This window comes from Limanda limanda, chromosome 2 (assembly GCF_963576545.1).
Source record: "Limanda limanda chromosome 2, fLimLim1.1, whole genome shotgun sequence".
Lineage (NCBI taxonomy): Eukaryota > Metazoa > Chordata > Actinopteri > Pleuronectiformes > Pleuronectidae > Limanda > Limanda limanda.
In genome coordinates, this window is record NC_083637.1 from 21,273,507 (window position 1) to 21,296,101 (window position 22,595).

Sequence of the window (22,595 nt, forward strand, 5' to 3'; positions counted from 1 at the left end):
GTTTTTGTCCATGTAAAAGTTGAAATTTGAAGTCTGAGGGTGAGGATTGGGTTTTGACAGTGTATCTGAGTGTTTCTCATGTGTGTGTTTGTTTTTGTCAGGAGCTGGAGAAGATCCTGTCAGACACTCCCCCAGTATGGAGAGGATCCTCTAAACTGTTCCGCAACCTGAGAGAACGAGGTCGGAGAGCATACACACGCACACGCACACACACACACACACACCTTAAACACCTTCACTAATATAATAATGCACATTCATGCACTCACACTTCAACTCTTTAACCCTGCTTTATTTGAGTAAATAAGCAGCAGTCAGGTAGTGACAAGGTCAGTGAATGTCAGTGGTTTAGGTTTTTGCCATTACAGTTTACATTTATTGTATTTATAATTTCTTGTTTCAATTCGGAGTCTGTGACGAATTAAAGATTTAGATTTAATGTAGTTGGTACATTTTGCAGCTTATCATTACGGTTTCATGTGTTCATGTGCACCAGTGCTTACCTGCTGAGGTGTGACTAAACAGTACCTGTGAACTTGTGTGTGTGTGTGTGTGTCGCTGTAGGTGGCTCTAATCCGAGGGTTGGCCAAACAACCTGCTGAAAAACACTGAAAATAAACCTCCTCTCCTCTCCTCTCCTCTCCTCTCCTCTCCTCTCCTCTCCTCTCCTCTCCTCTCCTCTCCTCTCCTCTCCTCTCCTCTCCTCTCCTCTCCTCTCCTCTCCTCTCCTCTCCTCTCCTCTCCTCTCCTCTCCTCTCCTCTCTTCTCCTCTCCTCTCCTCTCCTTGTAAACCGTTTGTTTCTGGAGAGTGTAACACAGGTTTCAAACAGTTTGAGAGTGAGTCCCCATGGTGATAATCACACACGCACACACAGACACACACTAGGATATGCTAAATATATCACACCCTGTGTGATGCATCCCCTCTCTCCCTCTATCATGATTTGGGAAAAGGAAAAGACAGAGACCAGAGGAGTGAGGGAGTGGGGAGTGAGGGAGTGGAATGGATGAAAGGAGAAGTGGAGGGGTGTAGATACATTCTTATTATATAAAGGAAAAGAGAAAGTTAGTTTGAATTTATAGACAGTCCATGTCTATTAAAGTAAATATTTGCCTGGGGCATATTGTCAAGTCCACAAACACACACTCTTACTGCTCCATGAACAGAACGTGGCCTGGAATCGTTGGAAATGGACAGTGTGTTGTTTTGTTCAGTGCTTATTCTCATATTTTTTCAGTGTCAGTGTCAGTTTTAATGTGTGAGTGTGAGTGTGTGTGTGTGTGTGCGCACACTTATGTCTGAACATGCTCTCCTATTCATGCCATGATGAGCGAGGACAGTTGAGGTCCTTGGAATTGCCTTGGATTGCTGAGAATAACAGAGCTGTCTGTCAAACTGAGGAATGTAGCTTTGCCAGAACATTAGTGTCTCTCTCTAGGTGTGTGTGTGTGTACGTGTGTGGGCTGCACAGCATGTCAGTATTGGTTGTTAATGTTTTACATAGTAACAGTAATGTTTTTACATTGCTATAGAAACATTGGATGTGTTCAACACTGTGATATATCATGGTGATAATGATTATAAAATGTGCCATTCAAGTTAACCTGTTACATTTCATGTGGGTAGCTGACTGGTAACTTGAGTGAACTGACTGAGCTGATTAGATTCGTGTTGATTCTAAGTGAGATCTAAATGAGGAGCACTTGATTATTACAGGGAATTATATGAATATTTCAGTAATATGAAGGGGAACTTTGAACACTTTTTAACCCTCTAAACTACGAAAAAGCTCAGGGAGGTTATACAACAATATATTAATATTTTTATATTTAGAGAGACAGAACAGCTATGCACAAATAGAACATATTCCAGAGAAGTTTAACCCTAATGTTAAACTCCTATTTAGATACTGCAGAATAATGTAATAAAAAATAGGCATTCTTTTTAGGTTTCCCTTAAATGTTACAATGTAAGAACTCAATAATATAAATAATAACTACATACAGAAGGATTAAATGTTTAGATTCCTATATAAAGATAATAAAATGGATATTTGTTTTATTTTCTGTTTGTAATAATAATTGTTTCTCCTTCCTGACATCAAAGATAATCAACCGTATACTGTTATTCAGTGATATATGAGCGATAGTGTGAGAGTTAAAACATGCAGAATGTGTTGTCGAAACCTGAGCAGTTTCAGAGTCTTTGCACAGTTCAGTCTACACAGAGAAAAGAGAATTCAATCCCGAACCAGCTCTCTCTTCTACTCAAAGCAGTCATGCATCAGGAAAACACAAGGCTCACATGGCTTCGAATAGTGTCCTGTTCACCTACACACACACACATGCACACACATAAACACACACATGGGAAAGCAGTCTCCCGTAACACTCAAGCGAGTCACCCTGAACTATCTGAACGATCAGACACAGAGCGACAAAGAGGGAGAGAGATGAGATGGAGCTATACAGATTTCTAAATGGCCCTGAGGCAAGGAAGGATCCCCTCCTAAAACATTTTTCACTTGCTTATCCAAACACAGACTCACACACTCACACACACACACACACACACACACACACACACACACACACACACACACACACACACACACACACTCATCACACCCCTGCCAACCAGTGTCTTTACTCTGGACACTTGGGGTGTAGGAAAAGAAACGGTGTGTGGCCTAATAGCTTTTGGCAGCTCAGCTTGAAGAAGACACATTTAAAGATGCTATCTTCATGAAAGGAAGGATTATGTCTGTATTTTGTGTGTGTGTGTGTGTGTATGTGTGTCAATGTCAGGAGGCCCACGGTCTTTGAACATCTGTAAACATTGTGTGGGTTTGACCTTTTCTTTAACTGTCTCTACTCCTGGCCTCATTTCTAGGCATCATCTCTTACACAGAGTACCTGTTCCTGCTCTGCATCCTGACAAGTGAGTCTGCTCAACACGCTTTTTAAGACATGAACAAAGTCCAGATAATATGCAGACCCAACTAACCAGACGCTATGAGGACTTTGCCTTTCACATGTGAACAACACAGCAGGAGATTGTCCGGATTAGACGCGTTCACAACGTCTGGATACAGCTTGTTGGAGGCAGGACCTTAGGGCAGGACGCAACATATGTCTGGATAAAGCAAATTAGACATTTACGTTCACACATACAGCTCCTCTGGATAATTTCAGGAAAATCATATGTCTGAAAGCAGCTTTATACCTATTTTACACCAAAATGTGCAGGTATACGCAGTGTACCAGTAAACCTGCTAAGTGACTCCTTTCAGTGTATGTCTGAAAGTTTCTCTCTACACATCCCTCTTCTATCATCCTCTCTCTTTCCCTTAGCAGTATAAACTATCCCTCCTTTAATGAGAACAAAGTCAGTGGAGCTACGGTGCACGGTCTGAACTGTGCTCGGGCCCACCCAGGACTTAACAAGACACAATTATGACGCAGCACGGGTGGATTTCCCCTCGCCCTTAGGGTACGAGAGAAATTAAGAGACACAGAAAAAGAAAGAAAAAGGAGAAAAGTAAAAATACTTTTTTAACGTCTTCTTCTCCTGCCGTCGGAACCAGAAATTTAAGTCTTTTCTCTCAGCAAATTTGAAAGGAAAAATTACCGGCACTGTTTTGGCATCTGCTGTAGCTCAGTATGTGTCCACATAAAATGAGAGAACAGCCATTAATCATGACCACATTAATCAGGAAACTGCTGAGGGATTTTAATATTTCTGTCTGATCAATTTAATATATGTTCATTTAAATTCAGAGGGGGGGAGAGAGAGAAAGAAAACTAATCTAAAATACATGTATGACCAGTTGCATGAGGTTTATACATTTAGCTCACAGTCCTGTAAACCCCCCCCCCCCCCCCCCTGTCTTGTCCTATATGCCACTTCTTCTATTTCTGGTTTCAAAATTACCTTTAACACATGCTCACACTCACCCTATGTGATCTCCTCTCTGTTTCTAGAGCCCCATGCTGGTTTCAAGATTGCTTTCAATATGTTTGATGCAGACGGCAACCAGATGGTGGACAAGAGGGAGTTCTTGGTGGTGAGTCGTGATACTGAGAGAAAATCCTCCCTTGGCTGAATTTCCATGTTGTAATATTCACATCTCTTTCTGCTCCCATCGCAACAGAGAAGTGTTGTGAAGGTTTTAATATAATAATCAGTGTTAATAATTAGCCTCACACTTATCCTCTAAGGGTTGTTGGTGCGACTTTGGCTGAGAAATGGAGTATATTACTATCATCTAATTTGTATATGGTCTTTTAGAAAGGATGAACAAAAATAAAACATGTTTTTACCTTCCTTTTATTCCATCCACCTTAAGGTGTAGCTATTGTTTTCAACTTTAAATCATTTAAAATATCTGATTTTGTGTCTCTGTGGAGCAGACAGGTGTGGAAAACCAAAAAAAATTCCCACATTGCGGCTTCGGCAGTAGGCTTTGATTTTTGCCGGCTAGTGACACATGTGGTCAAAGGAGAGTATTTGACTTCCTCCCACTATATCCAGAAATGAAGGCTGCCATTTTGTGCATTAAGAGCCAGATTCTGCAAATCAGTGACTGGGAAGATAGAGCTGCCAGCTAACACTGACCAATCACGAGTCAGTCTTAGCTGTCAGGACATTTCACCCTGTCTTTATAGAACCAAATAAGTAATTCAAACCAGACTTACAGAACCATTTTTAGCACTTCGATTTACAACAGGGTGATAAGAACAGCACTAACATGGAGGAGGCTGGATTTATGACCTATGCAGCAGCCAGCCATCAGGTGGCGTTTAAGACGCGTGGACTTCACTTTTGGGGAGTTGTCATTTTGTCAAAATTTATATACAGTCTATGGATCACACAGACATATACATTTATAATCAAAAATAGTGTGTTCATTTAAATTAGAAGTTTATAATGAAAAAAATATAAGAGCTCAACGTGTGCCGAAAGTAAAATAAAATCAACGACCACTCGCCTGATAGTGATTTCTGTACAGCTAAAGTTGTTTCCTGCCGCATGATTTAGTATTGATCAATAGGCTACTCCTATATCTGGGAAAATAAGTCACATCCGAAACCAAACTAGAAAACCAACACTCTCATAGTCATTAAGTCAAAAGAGCGGTGCTGGAATCACATCACAGACCAGTCTGAACGAGTCACTGACCCTATGAACCCAGTGGATGTTTCACACTTGAGCATTTAAGCTTCAAACGGAGCTTTAGATCTGACTTTGAATTGTCAAAGACAGATCCTGATTCTGACTCTCGTTACAGCTTCAGGAGATCTTCCGGAAGAAAAACGAGAAGAAGGGAAGGAAGGGAGATGCTGAAAAGTCAGCACAGTTGGTAAGAACGACGGTAACATGGGACCAGAGTGTGCGTGTGTGTGTGTGTGTGTGTGTGTGTGTGTGTGTGTGTGTGTGTGTGTGTGTGTGTGTGTGTGTGTGTGTGTGCGTGTGCGTGTCTGTGTGTTTGTGTGTGATGGATACAAGTTGATTATAGATGTATAAAATCGTCAGTGATGTGGCTATTGTCAGTATTTAATATTGCTGAATAACAACATGCTCTGAGTTTTATTGAGGTTTTATTTTTTAATTAACAGTGAAAAGTTAACCTTACTGTTTCTGTTACTTGCCTCTTCAAATGGCATTTGAATACATCCATGTATATATTGTGGCACAGCACCTCTCATGTCACCTCTGTAAGGTGACTGCTGCGTCAAACTGTGGATGTGGATGTATTGAAAATGACACGTCATCACCCAAGTTAGTTGTCGTCTGTATTGAAGCAGGTGTAATAGTTATAGTTAAACCCGTCATGTGACCACGTTGGATTGCATGCTGCCTTATAGAAGCTGTTTCTGACACTGTGTTATGTTCTGTGATTTTAATGTGTACTGACGGTTATCCCTACTTATTTAACCGATACACTCTCAAATCAATGTGTCTTTCTCAGCACAACTGTGGTCGAGATTAAGGAACAGCCCTGGTCACCTTGATTTATTTCACTGCATCTTTCCTTCACTGGTTTTATTATTACGATTATCAATGAAAAGCATTCAAGGGGAAATGCATACCCAACACACTCGTGCTGTATATATATATATATATATGACTTCTTTGTGACCTCTTCTTGACAACACTTATCATATGATTGGGGAACATTTCCTAGCGATAGAAGTCTATGTAATTATTATTTGCAGAGATATTTTGATAAATATTTTTTTTTATGACCATATTTTTGTTGACCTTTGATCAATAAGCTGATCTTGAGATACCCTCATAATTAGAAACGTACATTGGATGTTCTAAGTTTGTCTTTTTCCAAGAATTAGAAAAATTTACAATTAATCTACAATCAGTAGAGTGCATACCTCCATCAAGGCCCAACAGTCTCCTTATGAAACCACATTTAAATTTACTAGATTCAGACATGCCTGATATGTGTAATCAAGATTCTGGAGTTATTCTCTGAAATATCAACATGTTAAAAAAATTTGAAAAATTCCCTATGTCACAATAGTAAAGAAAGTGGAACAAAAATCCTAGATCTGTCCCCAGATCTGCACCCAATTATGATTGGGTTTTTTCCTGATCAATACCACATCCTCCCCATAGGTTTTGTAGTAATCTGTCCAGTGGTTTTTGTGTAATCCTGATAACAGACCAGTGAAATCCACCACTGCTGAAGAGACCGGAAAGAAATGCACAGAAATTAACACGAACAACGTTAGGTGTCCATCACACTCACAGTTTGACATCAATGACCTCTGGGAAGTGCGGTGTAGTGTTGTAACTCAGTGTGTGTTTGTGTGCGTGTTGTTCTGAAATGCAATCACAGATGTGTTGAAAAGGACACATCTCTCTGCAAAGTGTATCCACAGCCTTTTTCCTTGCATGTACTAACATGTCTTTTACCTTCTCTCCTCCTCCTCCTCTCTACTCCTCCTCCTCTCTGGCTGCATGCTCTGACCTTCTCTTCCTCATATCTCTCTCTGTGTGTTAGAGTATGCAGCTCTATGGATATCAGGTTGCCCCCATGAACAGCGTATGTATCCAAAACCATATCCGCTTAGTGTCCTCTCTGCTTTTCTTAACATGTTAAAGGAACAAGCTTTGTGTTTTCATGTGAAAGAAAGAGGAGACACAAATGTGTTGGCATGGTGAGGCATATATAATAAATACATATATTTAGCATTTTAAATATAAAATTTCAGCAAACTCTTCTCCACACTGTGTTTGACTGGTTAAAAACCACTGTAATATTTTCTAGTATTTTTTTTTACCCTTTTTTATGATAAAGATAATTCTCTACTTAAGTATAATAAATACACAAATTAAATGTTACTCCTATTACTTTCAAGTTAGGTGATATAAGCTAGTTAGCTTAGCTTAGCATAAATACGGGAAACAGCTGAAAACATCTTACCGGGCTCAGTCAGTTTATAGGCACCGTTAAAGCTCACTAATTGAAGTGCCAAAACTTGAGCCTACTGGTTATCAGACCGGTCTGTTTACACTAAATGTAAATCATTGTGACACATTATGGCAGTATAGTAGAGCCATAGAGGTATATAATGAAGAGAGATATGGTGACTGTTGTTATTAGACCTATAACAGATTCATATAACAAGTGATTCTTCATGACTTTATCAACAGCTTCACAACCTCAAAGGCACCTGGCTATAATGAAATCTGGTAGCCTTTGCAGATGTAAAAGACAATTACATGGGGATATCAATAGGACTGTGTAATGCACATATCTCAAAGCCTCAACCCTGCCCCTCTTCATGTCTCTCTTTTCAAAGTAAAATGTACTCATATGCTCTTTGAAAGGATGGATTCAATTCAAGACAGGGTGTCCATCTGTCAGGTCCGCTGGTCAGTGATTGATCGAGGGTGGGATGAATGGCGAGAGATGGCATAAAAAAGGGTAATAGATTTAAGGGATCAGGAGAAATGGACTCTTCCGAATAAGAGAGTGATGTAATTTAGAATGATTTGAGACGCTCGGAACTCTAAACACAATCAGATGGGGTCAATTTTAGACACGTGTTGTTTGTGTGTGCGTGTGTGTCCGTGTGTGTGTTGTGGTGATTTTGTGAAAAAACATTTTGAGGGAGCTTTTGCCTACAGACAGAAACTGTCTTCTGGACATTCACTTTTCCAAGAAAGCCAACAACTTATATTTGTCTATTTGTGAAAGGTTTTTCTAATGATTTATAATAAAGTAAATACTTTTTTCTATTGAAGAAAATCCAATACACATACGTATTCTATACAATGATTATCACATACCAAATTAGGCTGGAAATAACTGTCAAAATGAACCTAGCAAGAAATAGGACACTTTATGTTCGAGATTTTATTCCAAACAAATGTTCCCTTGAGACACAACATCCACTGTTGAAGTCTGCCCACCCTGAGTAGTGATGAAGATTTCCTGATGGAGATAGAGGACAGTGTGGAAAATCCATTATGGGGACATATAGGCTACTGTCCACGACCTGCACACTATCAACCATTAGTCTGTATTTGGACTATGATCTCTCTCTCTCTCTCTCTCTCTCTCTCTCTCTCTCTTGCTCTCTCTCTCTCTCTCTCTCTTGCTCTCTCTATGACTCTATCTGTCTTTTACACACACACACACACACACATGCTCCTGGTCCTGTCAGTGTTGTGATGGATGGCTGCATTGTCACTGTGAAGTTAAGAGCGGTGCAGGGTCATGTTAAAATGGCTGCTGCTGCCTCCTCCCTGGAGAGAAGTACGAGCTGGGTGGTCAGGGAGCTCGACACTGTGGTTGGTTGGTTTGTCTGCTTTTTTCAACGTGGGGAGCTATGGTTTAATGGGCTCAGTGGAGGGAAACCTTTTTAGGGTGTAAAAATTGCACATTTGCCACAGAGATTCATTAGATACACAGTTTCATTTTATTCTGTATTCACTGCTGACTCAGCACAAAAGCTACGTAACGACATGGTAGATTAAGTGATTTAATTATTGAAACATGACAGCAGAGTCCCCATCAATAATCCATAGGTTATGTTAAATGGTAAATAATCTTTGCGTATCTGAACATATTTTTCTGAATTAAAGTGAATGGTCTAATTTTACAATAGAATCAAATATTGCAAAAAAATATTTTTGCTGCATCTTTTTTTTTTTTTAGGACAGATCAATATCAATCATTTTAGCCTTCTTTCTCTTTCCCTAGTCTTATTACTATTCACTATACTGTATGTTCTGCCTTGTTTAGTATAAAGGTTTCTCATATTGGGTAGATGCGGATTAAGTATTTTTTACCGCTGATTGCTACTGTGTTTGACACTGTTCATGCATATGCTGTATATGTATCTGTTTTAATTTCAAAATAAGATGGCCCTGCTTGACCGCTCCCACAGGTGCTAAAAAAAGACAGTCAGGAGTTAATGGTGCGGAGTTACTGGGACGTTCTGAGGCGAAGTGCCAGTCAAGTCCTGTTTTCTGACCTGGCCGAGGTACATAGACCCAACTGTCCTCTGTCCCTTTATCACTTCATCCTTCACCCTTCACTCTTCATCTTTCAGATCCCTCTAGATTGTGTAGATCCTCCTGTAGGCTCAGAGTAATGTAGCTGCATCAAGCTTGGCCAGAATAGAAAAGGAAAAGTTATGAAATAAAATAAAAGCTTTACTTGACATGTAAGCATGGAAGGCATAAATAAGGCAAACAATTGTTCCTTAACATGCCTTAGTGTTCATATTTCATGGCTAAAAGAGAAAGAACATTTTTTGTCAATGTTGGCCTCTTTCATTCTGGTTTGGCTTGATACTGATGACGTTTTTAGACTCATTGTCTTTCTTTTCAAAATGTTATTTAAGATATAGGATTCCTGCTTTTCTTTTCCTGCATCCCTCTATTTTGTCCTACCACATTCTGTTTTATACACATCCCTTATCAATTAAGGTTACTCACACAGGTTCCCTGACATTAATTTGTTCTGGGTGAGCTAAAATACTTATTTTGCTCATGTCCATCACATTGATCTTTTTCTAATATTTAGATAAATTTATGGCAAAACCATTTTTTTCTCTCTGTAGAACTGACCTATTACATTTGCATGAGATCTGCAATAATCTCAGCTTCCTCCTCCCTAACCCATTTCTTTTCTGATGAACAAGTATAACAGGATGCCTTTTCTTTATATTTGTTCTAACTGATAATTATTGTTTGAAGAAATTAACTAATTGTTTTTGCTGTAGTGTCCTGTTGCGACAGCACTGATCCACAAACATTAGTTAGAAGAAAGACGTTGTAATGTCCATACAGTAATAGCCTGTTCTGTTTCTAACCTGCCTTTTGTTATTCTGCTTTTGTATGTGTATCTGTGCCTTGTTATCTGTGCCGTGTTGTGGCCAGTGTTGTAGCTTTGTGGTCAGATCATATTCACTTTACTCCACAACATGTTTAATGACGCTGGTATATAATAATAATAAGAAGGCTGACTGCAGAGCACATACAAAAACCTTGATCATTAGCACCACTCACTCACACTGCATCACGTAGAATATATATATTATATATATATAAGTACACTAATCTCTTGCTTTTATTCTTTGAAATGCATTTAGAAATATTTATACATAATTTATCATTTGCTTGAGCAATTCACTCTAAGTGGTGACCTGTGACATGTGGCTAGAAGGCGATTGATACATTCAATTAACCCTTGAAAGCTTCCACTTCAAAGATAATACAGCTAAAGTCTTATTTATTATTTAGTTTTATCACATTTAAAAAATCTAGTACAGAATTAATAGGAAAACAAGACAAAGAGTTATGTAACAAGCTCTGTGAGGCTGTGTGTAGGTCTTGTGCTGCCAAACGCTGACGTTAGCATACTAACCTGCTCACAACAACAATACTAACATGTTTATGTTTACCAGGGCTAATGTTTACCATGTTCTCCATCTTACCTAACACTTGCTAATCAACACCAAACACAGAGAACAGTTGAGCCTGATGGGTGTGTCAGCTAGACTGTAGTCACGAAACAAGTTTTGCATAAATTGAATCTTTAACCCGATCGTGGCAATACGTGCTAAGGAAAGGGTTCACCAAATGTTATAACAGTTCAGTCAGAAGAGGACATGAAGTTCCGTGGTTAGCAATCCAATAGCCAAATTGATTTGTCACCATAAGAAAACTAAACATATCACCCTTGTGATAAAGTCTTAGGGTTAGACTCTATATGAAGATGGATGACATGACAGCTCCCCAAAAGTGAAGCCAAAGCATCTTGATCACCCCCTGGTGGCTGGCTGCAAGTAAAGCTCATAAACCCTGCCTCCTCTTTGTTAGTGGATAGAACATTCCCCAAAATAGATATTTAAATGTTTTTTCCCCAATGATGTTATTTGTCATTTCTTTTCACAACGATAAGGGTTCATTCAAGTTTTAATTTTTCCAGTAAATTCTGTTTTCGATATTTGATGATTTAAAACCAGGGTGAATAGATGAATGGTCGAGCATGTGTATCAGTGGGACCTCAATATCACGGCTCCATTCCACAGTCGCCACTGCATACTCTGTCTCCAAATGACGTAACCAGCACAGGATGACAGCATTCTTATCTGGGATGTTTTGGCTTCATTTCTGGATAGTGGGAGAAAGTAGAGATGAGTTATGTATGGGCCACAAATATCTCTGTAAAATAACCTTTCATATATTAAGATTTTTCTGTCTGTTGGACTTACCAAACGATGAACTGGCATAGAGCCACTCCACTAGAATGTGTAAAGATCTGTTACAAGCAAATTAACCACAAACATGATAATCTAATGTTGTGCCAATACTTAAAAAACTCCTATTAATTTGTACTTTTTTGTGGTATATTCATGTGCACCACTGATATGTGTAACATAAGGTGATGGTGCAGGTAACGATTAATAGCAGTTAGCACAGCGCTAGCAGGCTAGCTGACTAATGACAGACTGTTCACTGTGGTGGCAGCGGAAGCTGAGGTGGCGGTAATGACAGTGGAGTGTAATGGGGCTGACCTTGTATTTACACCGAGCAGCCTTTCATCTGCCGGGATGTCAGACGGACAGAGGGGACGAATCAGACAAAGAGGGGGAGGCAGGGGTGAGAAAAATAAGGGAAGAATAACAGAGACATTGAAAGTGTGCGGGATTACGAAATACGTGCTACGATTATTAAACAAAACCAAAAAAAGTGAGACAGTGGTGACAGTAGAAGCCAAAAGAAAAATAAAGATCTGTCAGATCCAATAAGTAGGAAAACCTCAGGGTGTAGAAAAAGGAAGAGATAAAATCACAGAGACAACAAACAGGTGAGAGAGGCCCAAAGGAGATGACACAGGTCAGCAGAGAGAACAAATGTTCAGGAACAAAGTGGGAGTGTGGGGCGGGGGGGGACGGGGGGTCAGGGAAGCACATTTAGGGGAAAAGAAAGAAACAGGTTGTATTTAGAGAAAGATGTGTTTACTCAACAGATTAGTCACCATTATACCTCTTTGCTTTTGTCTGGAGAAGAAGGGAGTGACTGACAGGCAGAGAGGGGGGGAGGGAAAGAGCAAATCACCTCCATGTTTGTCAGGTGAAGGAGGCACTGACGGTTACGAGGAGAAGGGAGATCGGGGTAATCAGATCGGGGGCCAGGTAAGAGGGGAAAGAAGAGATAAAAGAGAGATAGAGAGAGGGTGGGAGGTAAAGAGTAGAGGGGGGGGGGCGCAGGAGGGGAGAGAGGAACAGGTCATGGGGAGGGAAAGGAGGGGGAGGTGTTTCAACCCTGGAAGGTGGGACTGACCGACAGTCTGACTGACTTGACTTAAGGCCGACGACCAGCTCTTCCTCTCAGGTGTTACTCACAGGTGAGGAAGACTGTTTAGTGTTTACATCAGTAATGACTGTTTTTAACTTTGACTCTGTGATCAAAGCGCTCACACACACACACACACACACACACACACACACACACACACACACACACACACACACACACACACTCACTCACACATACGTAGATAGACAAATAGGCACATGCATGCACCAGGTGTTGGCTCGTGCCTTGTGGGCGTGGTAACCATTACGTCCTCACTGGGATGATGAGCTCACACCGCTGCTCACACTTCCAGGAATGATAAACTTGTTATGATCAGGTCGGAATTACGTCAAGTTGGACTGACATGGGTTCATGAAGGGACAATATTAATACCAGTAGCTTAATAGCTTGACTATCATTTAGTTTAGGGGAACTAAAGGCAGGGAAAAAAGAACTGATAATGTATTGACAAAGGTCAAATTCAGAACTTTTCTCTCGTTAGTCATCTTAATTTAAAATAAATAATTGATACATGAATAAAAACCTTTCTAATAGATAATGAAGCATATACCTAATGTATGCTTATTAGTTGCATCAGTTATGAAATTATTACTTCTTAAAGCTGTACTAATCAATATGTATTATATTAACAATGGCTCAAATTATTTTGTATCATATGAAAGGTTTTCCTTGTAATCATTAGCCCACTCAAAATAGTATTTTAGCACCTTTGAGCTCATTGTTTTGGTTTTATGGACCAAAGTTGATTATTTTGGTGTCATCAACCTTCTTTCCAGCTGCTGCAGGCTGCTGCTGTTCAGTTTGATATATCATAAAGCATTAAACAGCTAAAGAGACAGATAGAAAGCTCAGGAGTTGGTGGAGACCAAAACTGAGCTAGAATATTGTGGATATTGGAGCTTTATTTACCAGTAGGCCAGAAATCAAACTTAAAATGTAACTTGTTTACTGTAACGACTTAGTAAAGTCACAATAAATTAGTTTGAGTTTAACAGCATCTGTGACCTTCAGCTGTTACTGCTGCTTTATCAGTATTGACGTCGTTTTAGTTTAATCAATACCAATTTTGTTCTACTTGTAGACCAATCCTATTGGAATTATAATTGGGACAAAGCATAAAACACACTGCAACAGTGATTAAGCAGCGACCGGATTCATTGTAAATAGTTTTACATTAGGATATAAACTTGGGAATAGGGAAAGCCTTTAAGAGGGGCAAACACACACCACCTGGATGCTGTCTAGATGTTATGAACAGCTCATGTGTCATGAAGGCAAGAGTTATGAGTCAGTTTTAAGATAAAAGAGCAAAAAGTGTTTTGTCCCGTTGTCCGTAATCAGAGGGTTAATTATAAGACCCTTGAGTATGTGAGACACACAAAACAAGACACTGAAATGATATGTCTGTGTTTATATGAAGGAAATCCTCCTTTGTCGCTAATCAAAGACTGAAAGACCAGACTGCAGCGTGAATCAGAAACAGACACTGGGTGTCACTCTGACATTCTTGGTCCGAAAACAGAGTTAACTTTCAACTTTTTTGTCTCAGTGCCATTATCTACTATACACCTCACAGTCTAGAGAATATTACCAGTGTGCATGCAAATAGCTAAGACTGAGATCCATAACCTAATTTAGCTGACTCCTCTTAATCCTCTTCATCTCTCCCAACCTAAGGAGATGTGATCAACAAGTTAGGATAGAAACACAAAAAGATTTCCCCTGTCCCATAAAATAATTTAAAATGTTTATATCTTGTAAAACTGGAGGTTTCAGGAATCTAAAACAATCTGTGAAGACAAAAATCACTGTAGCATTAATTGTGTAGAAATATGAAACCATTGATGAATCATAAAATTGTACTGTGCTTTCTTTTAAGTTTAATAACAAAAAGGTGGAACTAGTGATCGATCGACTTTACATTTTAGTCACCTATCACAGCCATATGTAATATATCACCAATATAATCTTCAATATCTTTTTACCTTAACTTGAACTTTACACAGTCACCCAGGTCACTATGCACAGTTTTCTCTCTGTTATTATCCTTCACCTTTGCACATTTCTGATATAAATATTACACCAATCAAGCACAACAAAAATCTTGACTGTAAAACACATCTTCTTTTTTGTTTTTGTAAACCTCTGTTATCTTGTTTGACAATTTCTTCCCATCCCACATCGGATTTAAGGATTTTACCCTTGAGGTAGAACCTTGAATGGCATTGTGGCGATGATGATTATTTTGATGATGCTGATGGAAATGGCACAAAAAGCTATTTTTCCTTATAGAGGGACATGAGATTTCCCCCAATTTGAGCTCTGCATATTCCTCAGCATGGCCCTGGATTGGACAGAGGGTGGGGGAGGTTGGCTGGGTGGGGCATGGCAGGGAGAGAGTAAAAAAGACGAGCTGTTGAAGTCGCATCTTTTTGCCCTGATGCTGGCTGACCTTTTTTTTTTCTTTCTGGAATCGCCCAAAAGCACAGTCACCTTTTTCTGAGATAGACCTTGAGAACTACACACTTTGACTGTGAGGTTAAAAAATGACCTCTTCGTACTCATACTCAGTGTTAAACCACAGCATAAACAAATAACATAAACAGGACAAAGCCTATTAAAAGGGCATTAAATGACCAGGACGTAAGACCGACAGACATGTAAACGCACTTATGATTGTCATCATTTGATGGAAAAAGGTGGAATCCGCTCACATTCTCTGCAGTTGTGCTTATGTGGGTTTTTATATATTTTTTGAACGACTGCTGTTTGTGATTTGAGGTTCTGTTCGGTCGTGGCGATATGGCATTTGCAGACAAATGCATGAGATGTGTTGGCTTCAATGTGCCTGTGTACTCTATGTCACTGTGCCAGCTTGGTGTTTTGTGTGTGTCTGTCTCGCTCTTCCACATGTCTTCTTTCCCTCTCGTCTACAGCTTTGCTGACCTCTGTCTGTCCCTGTCTTTTTGTCTATGCTTTGCTGCACATGAATTCTCCTCCTGTCGTTGTTCCTGTTTCATGCTGCTACAGCAACACTCCTCACCAGTCTAGGCTGCAGGGAGAGAATTCAGCTCCGTACCTTTCACTTTGATCAAATCACTGATGCATGTGATCTTGACTCTCAACAGAAACATTTAAACCAGATTAAACCTTTAAATGTTTTGCTCATGCTCAATTTTACTGAAACGATACTATTGAAGAGGTCTTGAAACGTATTGCTGCCTAGACTGGTATGTTGATGTCACGATGTTGGCTTATCGTTTGTCTCAGCTTATTCATGTTAAGGACATTTTGTCATTGCTCATCTGGTGCACGTTCTGCACACGTGCAGCAGAAACCCGCTTCCTGCTCGGCTGGCACCACAGTCGCTATATTTGATTGATGATGGACTTATCCTGCCCTCTGCTTCTCCTCCAATCACATTGATTAGTTGATCAGTAGCCACTCATTGATCCTCTCTGTTATTCCTCCCTCTGTGATGATTCTTAGCGAGCAGATGAGACTGTAACAATCGACACCACCCTGCTGGTCCATTTCTTTGGGAAGAAAGGGAAGGCAGAGCTGACGTTTGATGACTTCTACAGGTACGAAGTGATGGGACTCAGTAGAATGCATTCCTCCGCCAAGGCCCAAAATGTGTCAAATGTGTTAAATCAAGACCCATTAATTATTCCCTGGGAAAATAGTGAAAGAATGTTGGAAAAAGCATCTCGCAATATCAACATTCACAGAATCCATTCAGCCTTGCTTGTGTAATCTTGCTTACAAACCAGATGGTGAAAACATGCTCTCCTTGGTGGATGTAGCAATATTCACTGGACATCATAATATGAGTGATACAAAAACTCAACCTAATCACACATGTGAAAAACATGCTTCTTTATTTCCAAAATGGAATTTTCCATCTTCTCCTCTTCAGGTTTATGGACAACCTGCAGACAGAAGTGTTGGAAATTGAGTTTCTGACCTACTCTAAAGGAATGACCACCATCAGCGAGGAAGACTTTGCAAAAATCCTTCTGCGCTTCACCAATGTGGAGAACATCAGCGCCTACCTGGAGAATGTCCGCCAGTGTATACCTGATGAGAAGGTAGAGTACATACACTCACACACTTATTTTACTCTGACACGTGATACTTGAGAGTCATACGCTTTACTTAAGATAACACCAGATACATTTCCTTGTCTTTTATCCATCTGTCCAATCTCTTCTTCCTCCTCTCTGTGTGTCCCTGCCTTCCAGCCATCTTGTGCGTCCGTAATTTCCCACCGCTGTCTCTGCCTGAGGCTGTTGTGACTCTCCACACTTTAATGCTCCACTGCTTCACTTGACAAAACACACTACCACAAACACTTACAGCTCTTTCAGAAATATCTATCTATCTATCTATCTATCTATCTATCTATCTATCTATCTATCTATCTATCTATCTATCTATCTATCTATCTATCTATCTGTCTGTCTGTCTGTCTGTCTGTCTGTCTGTCTGTCTGTCTGTCTGTCTGTCTGTCTGTCTGTCTGTCTGTCTGTCTGTCTGTCTGTCTGTCTGTCTGTCTGTCTGTCTGTCTGTCTGTCTGTCTGTCTGTCTGTCTGTCTGTCTGTCTGTCTGTCTGTCTGTCTGTCTGTCTGTCTGTCTGTCTGTCTGTCTGTCTGTCTGTCTGTCTGTCTGTCTGTCTGTCTGTCTGTCTGTCTGTCTGTCTGTCTGTCTGTCTGTCTGTCTGTCTGTCTGTCTGTCTGTCTGTCTGTCTGTCTGTCTGTCTGTCTGTCTGTCTGTCTGTCTGTCTGTCTGTCTGTCTGTAGTCTTTATGCAACCCAACTCTATATTTCTGTCCCTCCCGTCTTTCCTCTTCATGCTGTGGGAGAAGCAGGAGGTTGGTCTCTGCATCGTACGACACGCAGCCTGCGGATACGTTCGGTCTCTCCTGCTACTTTAGGCCGCCATCTTGTTTGTGTGACCATATAAGGGATGGCTTGACTGCTCGTTACGCTATTTTTGATCTGCATCTTTTCCTGTAAACCTACAATAACTGAATGTCTTTATTATTATTGAATGTGTAACATCTGTTACTAATCTAGCTTTTCAATGTAATAGGTTGGATCTTGATTCATAGCACACAGCATGTGGTGGTCATCATGACACTTACATGTTATTGAAAGCACAATATCTTTTACATAAAGGAAATCATCTGGCTTTACAGTCACATCTACACACGTCATCTGACCTGCCAGCCCAGTGTGGCTTCATCTTATCACTGTATGCAGCTACTTCCGGGTTATGACACACTGCCAGAAGGCTGCTGTTTATTTTTTCATATCATGCACATACAACCCATCATTAATGGCTTACTGTGTCATTCATTTCACTATTTCATGGGATCTCTTGATGCTGAGTAGTTTTTTCCTTATTATTTTGGTGACTTAACAATTCAGATGAGAGCTGAAGGAATGATGTGTGCATGTCTGTCGGGATGGCCGTCTGCTTAGAAACAGTCATTATCATCAATTTCAAGAATAATATTTTGTCCGTCTTCTGCCTTTCTTCACTTTCTGGGCTGCTGAGAGTCTTACTTTTATTTTGCCTCCGGCGTTTCAGGGAATCACCTTCGATGAGTTCAGATCCTTCTTCCAGTTCCTCAACAACCTTGAGGACTTCGCCATCGCTATGCAGATGTATAACTTTGCCTCTCGCTCAATTGGACAAGGTAGGAAGAGAGCGGTGGGAACTAGTGTTGCAGGCACTGAGGGTCACACTCACTGATTCATTCTGATTTAAATACTCAAAGTATATATTTTTTTGTCTTCCACCAGATGAATTTGCAAGAGCAGTGTATGTAGCCACTGGGCTGAAGCTGACACGTCACCTTGTGAACACCATCTTCAAGATTTTTGACGTAGATCACGACGATCAGCTCTCCTACAAGGAGTTCATCGGCATCATGAAGGACCGGCTGCACAGAGGAGGCAGGGTGAGGGGCCGTGCACAGGAGAAATATGGAGATTGAGATTAGGTGGTAGGATTTAGTGACATCTAGCTGTGTTGTTGCATATTGCAACCAACTGCACTCAGCTCACTCCCCTTCCAAGGTGTTGGGTACCAATAGTGGTAATGTTACTATGAGAGATCCCCCCTCTACAGCCATTGTTTAGTTTGTCTGTCCTTAGATACTGTAGAAACATGATGTTGGATCATGGCCAACTATAAAGGCCTCATTCTACTCTAACAAAAAATACTGTTTGGGTGATTTTACACTAATTAAAATCCCATTTCTGCCGATAGAACCCCCTAAGTCCTTCTCACTGAACCTTTATTACCAGTTTTAGAAAAGTGCTTTTAACCTTTGAACTGTTTAATTTAGATAAAATATAAGGAGAGTGAATGAGCAGGAAAATCTACAAATAACAGAATTTCACTCCAAAGAGAGCGTTGTTTACCTGTGCTGGATTTCTGTGTCAAGAGTCGACACATTTTCAGAAAACTTTATTTTAGAAGAAGCAAATATTCTGAGCAGGACAAACCACCAGCAATAAAACAACAACCTTACAAGTTGCTTTATCATAAAAAGGGCTACGTTGGTTCAAACTCAAGTGTTCCAGTTAGGAACAGTTAGTGTTCCAGTGTTCCTCTGCAGTTAAAATAATTTTTTTTTAAATGCTATAGCTGCCCCTGTGCCACTACAAACGAATCAAAGTAACGACAGGACATGGATTATGTGGCCTGAATGGAACCAAACTGGACTAATTAGAATAATATGAGTTCAAACTACAAGAACTAAATGCATTTACGTGTAGTGGTTGTGATATATAAAACCCTAACCTGCACAGTATTGAAAAGGTTTGGAGCTTTCATTGTCTGAACTGTCATGGAGTGGAACTGTCCCCAATAAGGAATACTGCCCTCGAGTGGGGTATTTTTTTTGGGTGCTACAATTCAAAGCTTTCACTTCAGCACAGGTGAAACAAATACCTGACTTGCAAACACTTTCCCTGATATTCAGCAAGCATCACTTACACTGCAGAAAAGTAAAGGTGTAAGTTGTATTTCTGATTCTGTCTTGGCCTCACAGTCTTGGCTTCATAACAAAGTTGTCCTTCTTCTCTCTTTGTCTTTGCTGCACTTGTATCTTCTCGCTCCTCTCTGTTTTTCCACCATCATCCTAACATGCACACCTTCTTCTCCATCCCCATTTGCCCTCCTCCTCTGTCTGTTTTCTCTCTCCTGCATCTTCCCTGCGTTCCTCCTCTGTCTCTGTATTTTCCTCTGTCACTTGTCTTTCTCGTGACCTCTCAGGGCTACAAAGCTGTTGCACGATTCGTCTCTTTTAAATCCTGTCTGAAGAAGGAGCTAGCCGGAAGATAAGTATTACCAACAAAAAACAACTACAGAAACAGTGAGATTTCCATTATAGCTACAGTTTTATTATGAGAAAGTGAAGTTACAGCAGCAGTCACATTAATACTTCATCTTTCCTCTAATATACCATTCGATATTTATCAGCAGCATCATGACAGGATTGAATGAGTTTATTAAATGTAAAAGTTGTTTTTATCCTATTATATTAGGAAAGTACAACAAGTCCACCAATGTACAACTTACTTACCACACTGCATTGGCTTCTGTAGATATCTGAAAGCAAAGGGCAATATGATATCAATCTTCAAACATCTCTCACTCACCTTTTTTTAAATTCTATGATATTGGTCTAGAGTCACTGCCTGGTCGTACTGCAGTGCATTGACATAATGTGGAAATGTAAATTTAGTCATGTGGAAGCCATATTTTTACATTACAGTGAGTTTTCCACTTTTTCTCTTACATAGTATACACATGCTTAAGAAAGACTTCCAGTGATTTTTCACTCACTAAAAACACATTTTTTACATCACAACATAGTGCACCTGTAGGCATACAGAGTTTCAGAATATTTTATTTATGGAGAATCCAGCAAGTTCAAAACTATAGAGTACTCAGAGTGTTGTTGAGCTCTTGAAATCTTTTTTCCTCACTTCCTCGCGGATGAGATAAAGAAACACCATTGCTGAAATTACATTTACTCGTCATTGGAATCACAGTTTAAAAGACTTCTTCCTTCAAACATGACCTTGTCTCCCTTTGTTCTGTGTGCACCAGGTGAAGGGTCGACACTACACCTCCTTCTCCAGCTGCGTTCGCTCTGAGGCCAGGAGACAAGTTCACCAGCTCTGGAGGAGGTACAAGGAGAAGTCGTAGAAGTGGACGCAGACAGACTGCGGAAGAAAACCTGAAGGAAGAAGATTTTTTTTAAAGCAAGATGACTGACGTCTGACTTTTAAAGTCAGCAGCCTGAGTTGGCAAACAAGGACACATCTCCAAATCAAAAATAACTCTACAAGCATGACTGCGCACAGTGAATGGTGCTCTGTATGCTGATGATAAGCAACATGACATGTTTCCTGTTTTCCCTCTTCTCCTTATTCCAAGTATGATTTACAGAGCTAACTGACAAAGTAGAAAATGAATTCAGCTTCATTGTACAAGCATGGCACCACCACAACAGTTAGTGAAACTGCAACTGATGATTATTTTTATTTTAATTTATGAATCTTACCAGCATAAAATGTTAAGTCATTAATTATATATGTATGACTAAGCAGGTTGTAGATTTTTATACTTCTACCAACTGAAATTGAATCCTTACGTTATGATTGTGTATGTATGTGACCAGTTATAGTCAAAGCTATATTCTTTTCTTTTAATTTGTTAAACTGCTGCACTACAATCTAAAAACCAAGAGAGCACAACAATGATTTGATTATAAAATCAGTGTCATACTGATGTTATCCATATGAAATTAATATAAATTAATATTTATACAAATTGCTTAACACTAAATTTGCTGTATACATCATGTTTTTTATGTTTTGTCTAAATCTCATTTTAATCATCTCAGTCTTTTTAACTTTTATTTAGTGTAATACAATGCAGCCAGTATAGCTTTCTTTGATTTTCAACGACAGTAACTAAACACTGCTGCTACACATAGGAAGTTTATGATATACGTATAATACCACAGAACTTGGGATGTCTTTGACCTGAATGTGACAGCAGGCTACAAAAGATGGAAGACGAGGAAAGAGATATTTTTTTAGTAATTTCAATATCTTCACCAGCCTCTTACCTTATTGTCTTGACATGATTTGTGTTTCAGATTCCTTGGTGCATATATGATATACAGATGTGATGAAATAAAGGAAAACCAGAAGAAATAGTGGAGAAACAGGATGGCAATGCATCCATCCATAGGGCACGAGGTGTCATTAATAGAAATGATGCTAATCATATGCTTTGACCTTGACAGTCACCACATGTCAAACCAAGTAAACACCTATGAGAGATTTAGGACCGCGACTATCATCATGACACCAAATGAGGAAATATCTGTTAAAAGAACTGTGTCCATCTAGTACCGTCAATGCCAAGGTGTAACAAAGTTGTTATGGCAACACACACCTTACTAAATATCTTACTTAGGGTTTTCCTTTTAATTTCATCTGCAAACTGTCACATAACAAACCAGACTCTCCCAGCAATTATGTCATTACTGTGTATTTAAAAGAAAAACAGCAAAACAAGTGCAATAACTCTGTTATAAATACTATGTGTGATTCAAATCGTAAGACCCTTAACGTTGTTATATATTAATAACTTCCTGATCATCAATTTCCAATGTCTTGACCAAAGATAAAAAAGAAAAATA

The 22,595-nt window shown here is 39.7% G+C and overlaps 1 protein-coding gene across 1 annotated transcript in view; it reads left to right on the forward strand.

Moving 5' to 3' along the window:
- The window catches only part of micu3a (mitochondrial calcium uptake family, member 3a), a 27,835-nt gene extending 6,747 nt beyond the window's left edge, over positions 1-21,088 (forward strand). Inside the window, exons 4-17 of the mRNA XM_061085159.1 lie at positions 102-180; positions 2,894-2,941; positions 3,985-4,067; positions 5,292-5,363; positions 7,023-7,064; positions 9,418-9,513; positions 15,052-15,066; positions 16,349-16,443; positions 16,779-16,950; positions 17,724-17,732; positions 18,455-18,563; positions 18,670-18,827; positions 20,150-20,206; positions 20,990-21,088. Coding sequence (XP_060941142.1) covers positions 102-180; positions 2,894-2,941; positions 3,985-4,067; positions 5,292-5,363; positions 7,023-7,064; positions 9,418-9,513; positions 15,052-15,066; positions 16,349-16,443; positions 16,779-16,950; positions 17,724-17,732; positions 18,455-18,563; positions 18,670-18,827; positions 20,150-20,206; positions 20,990-21,088 — 1,134 coding nt within the window. The remainder of the gene's footprint in view (positions 1-101; positions 181-2,893; positions 2,942-3,984; positions 4,068-5,291; positions 5,364-7,022; positions 7,065-9,417; positions 9,514-15,051; positions 15,067-16,348; positions 16,444-16,778; positions 16,951-17,723; positions 17,733-18,454; positions 18,564-18,669; positions 18,828-20,149; positions 20,207-20,989) is intronic.
- The last annotated feature ends 1,507 nt before the right edge of the window (positions 21,089-22,595 follow it).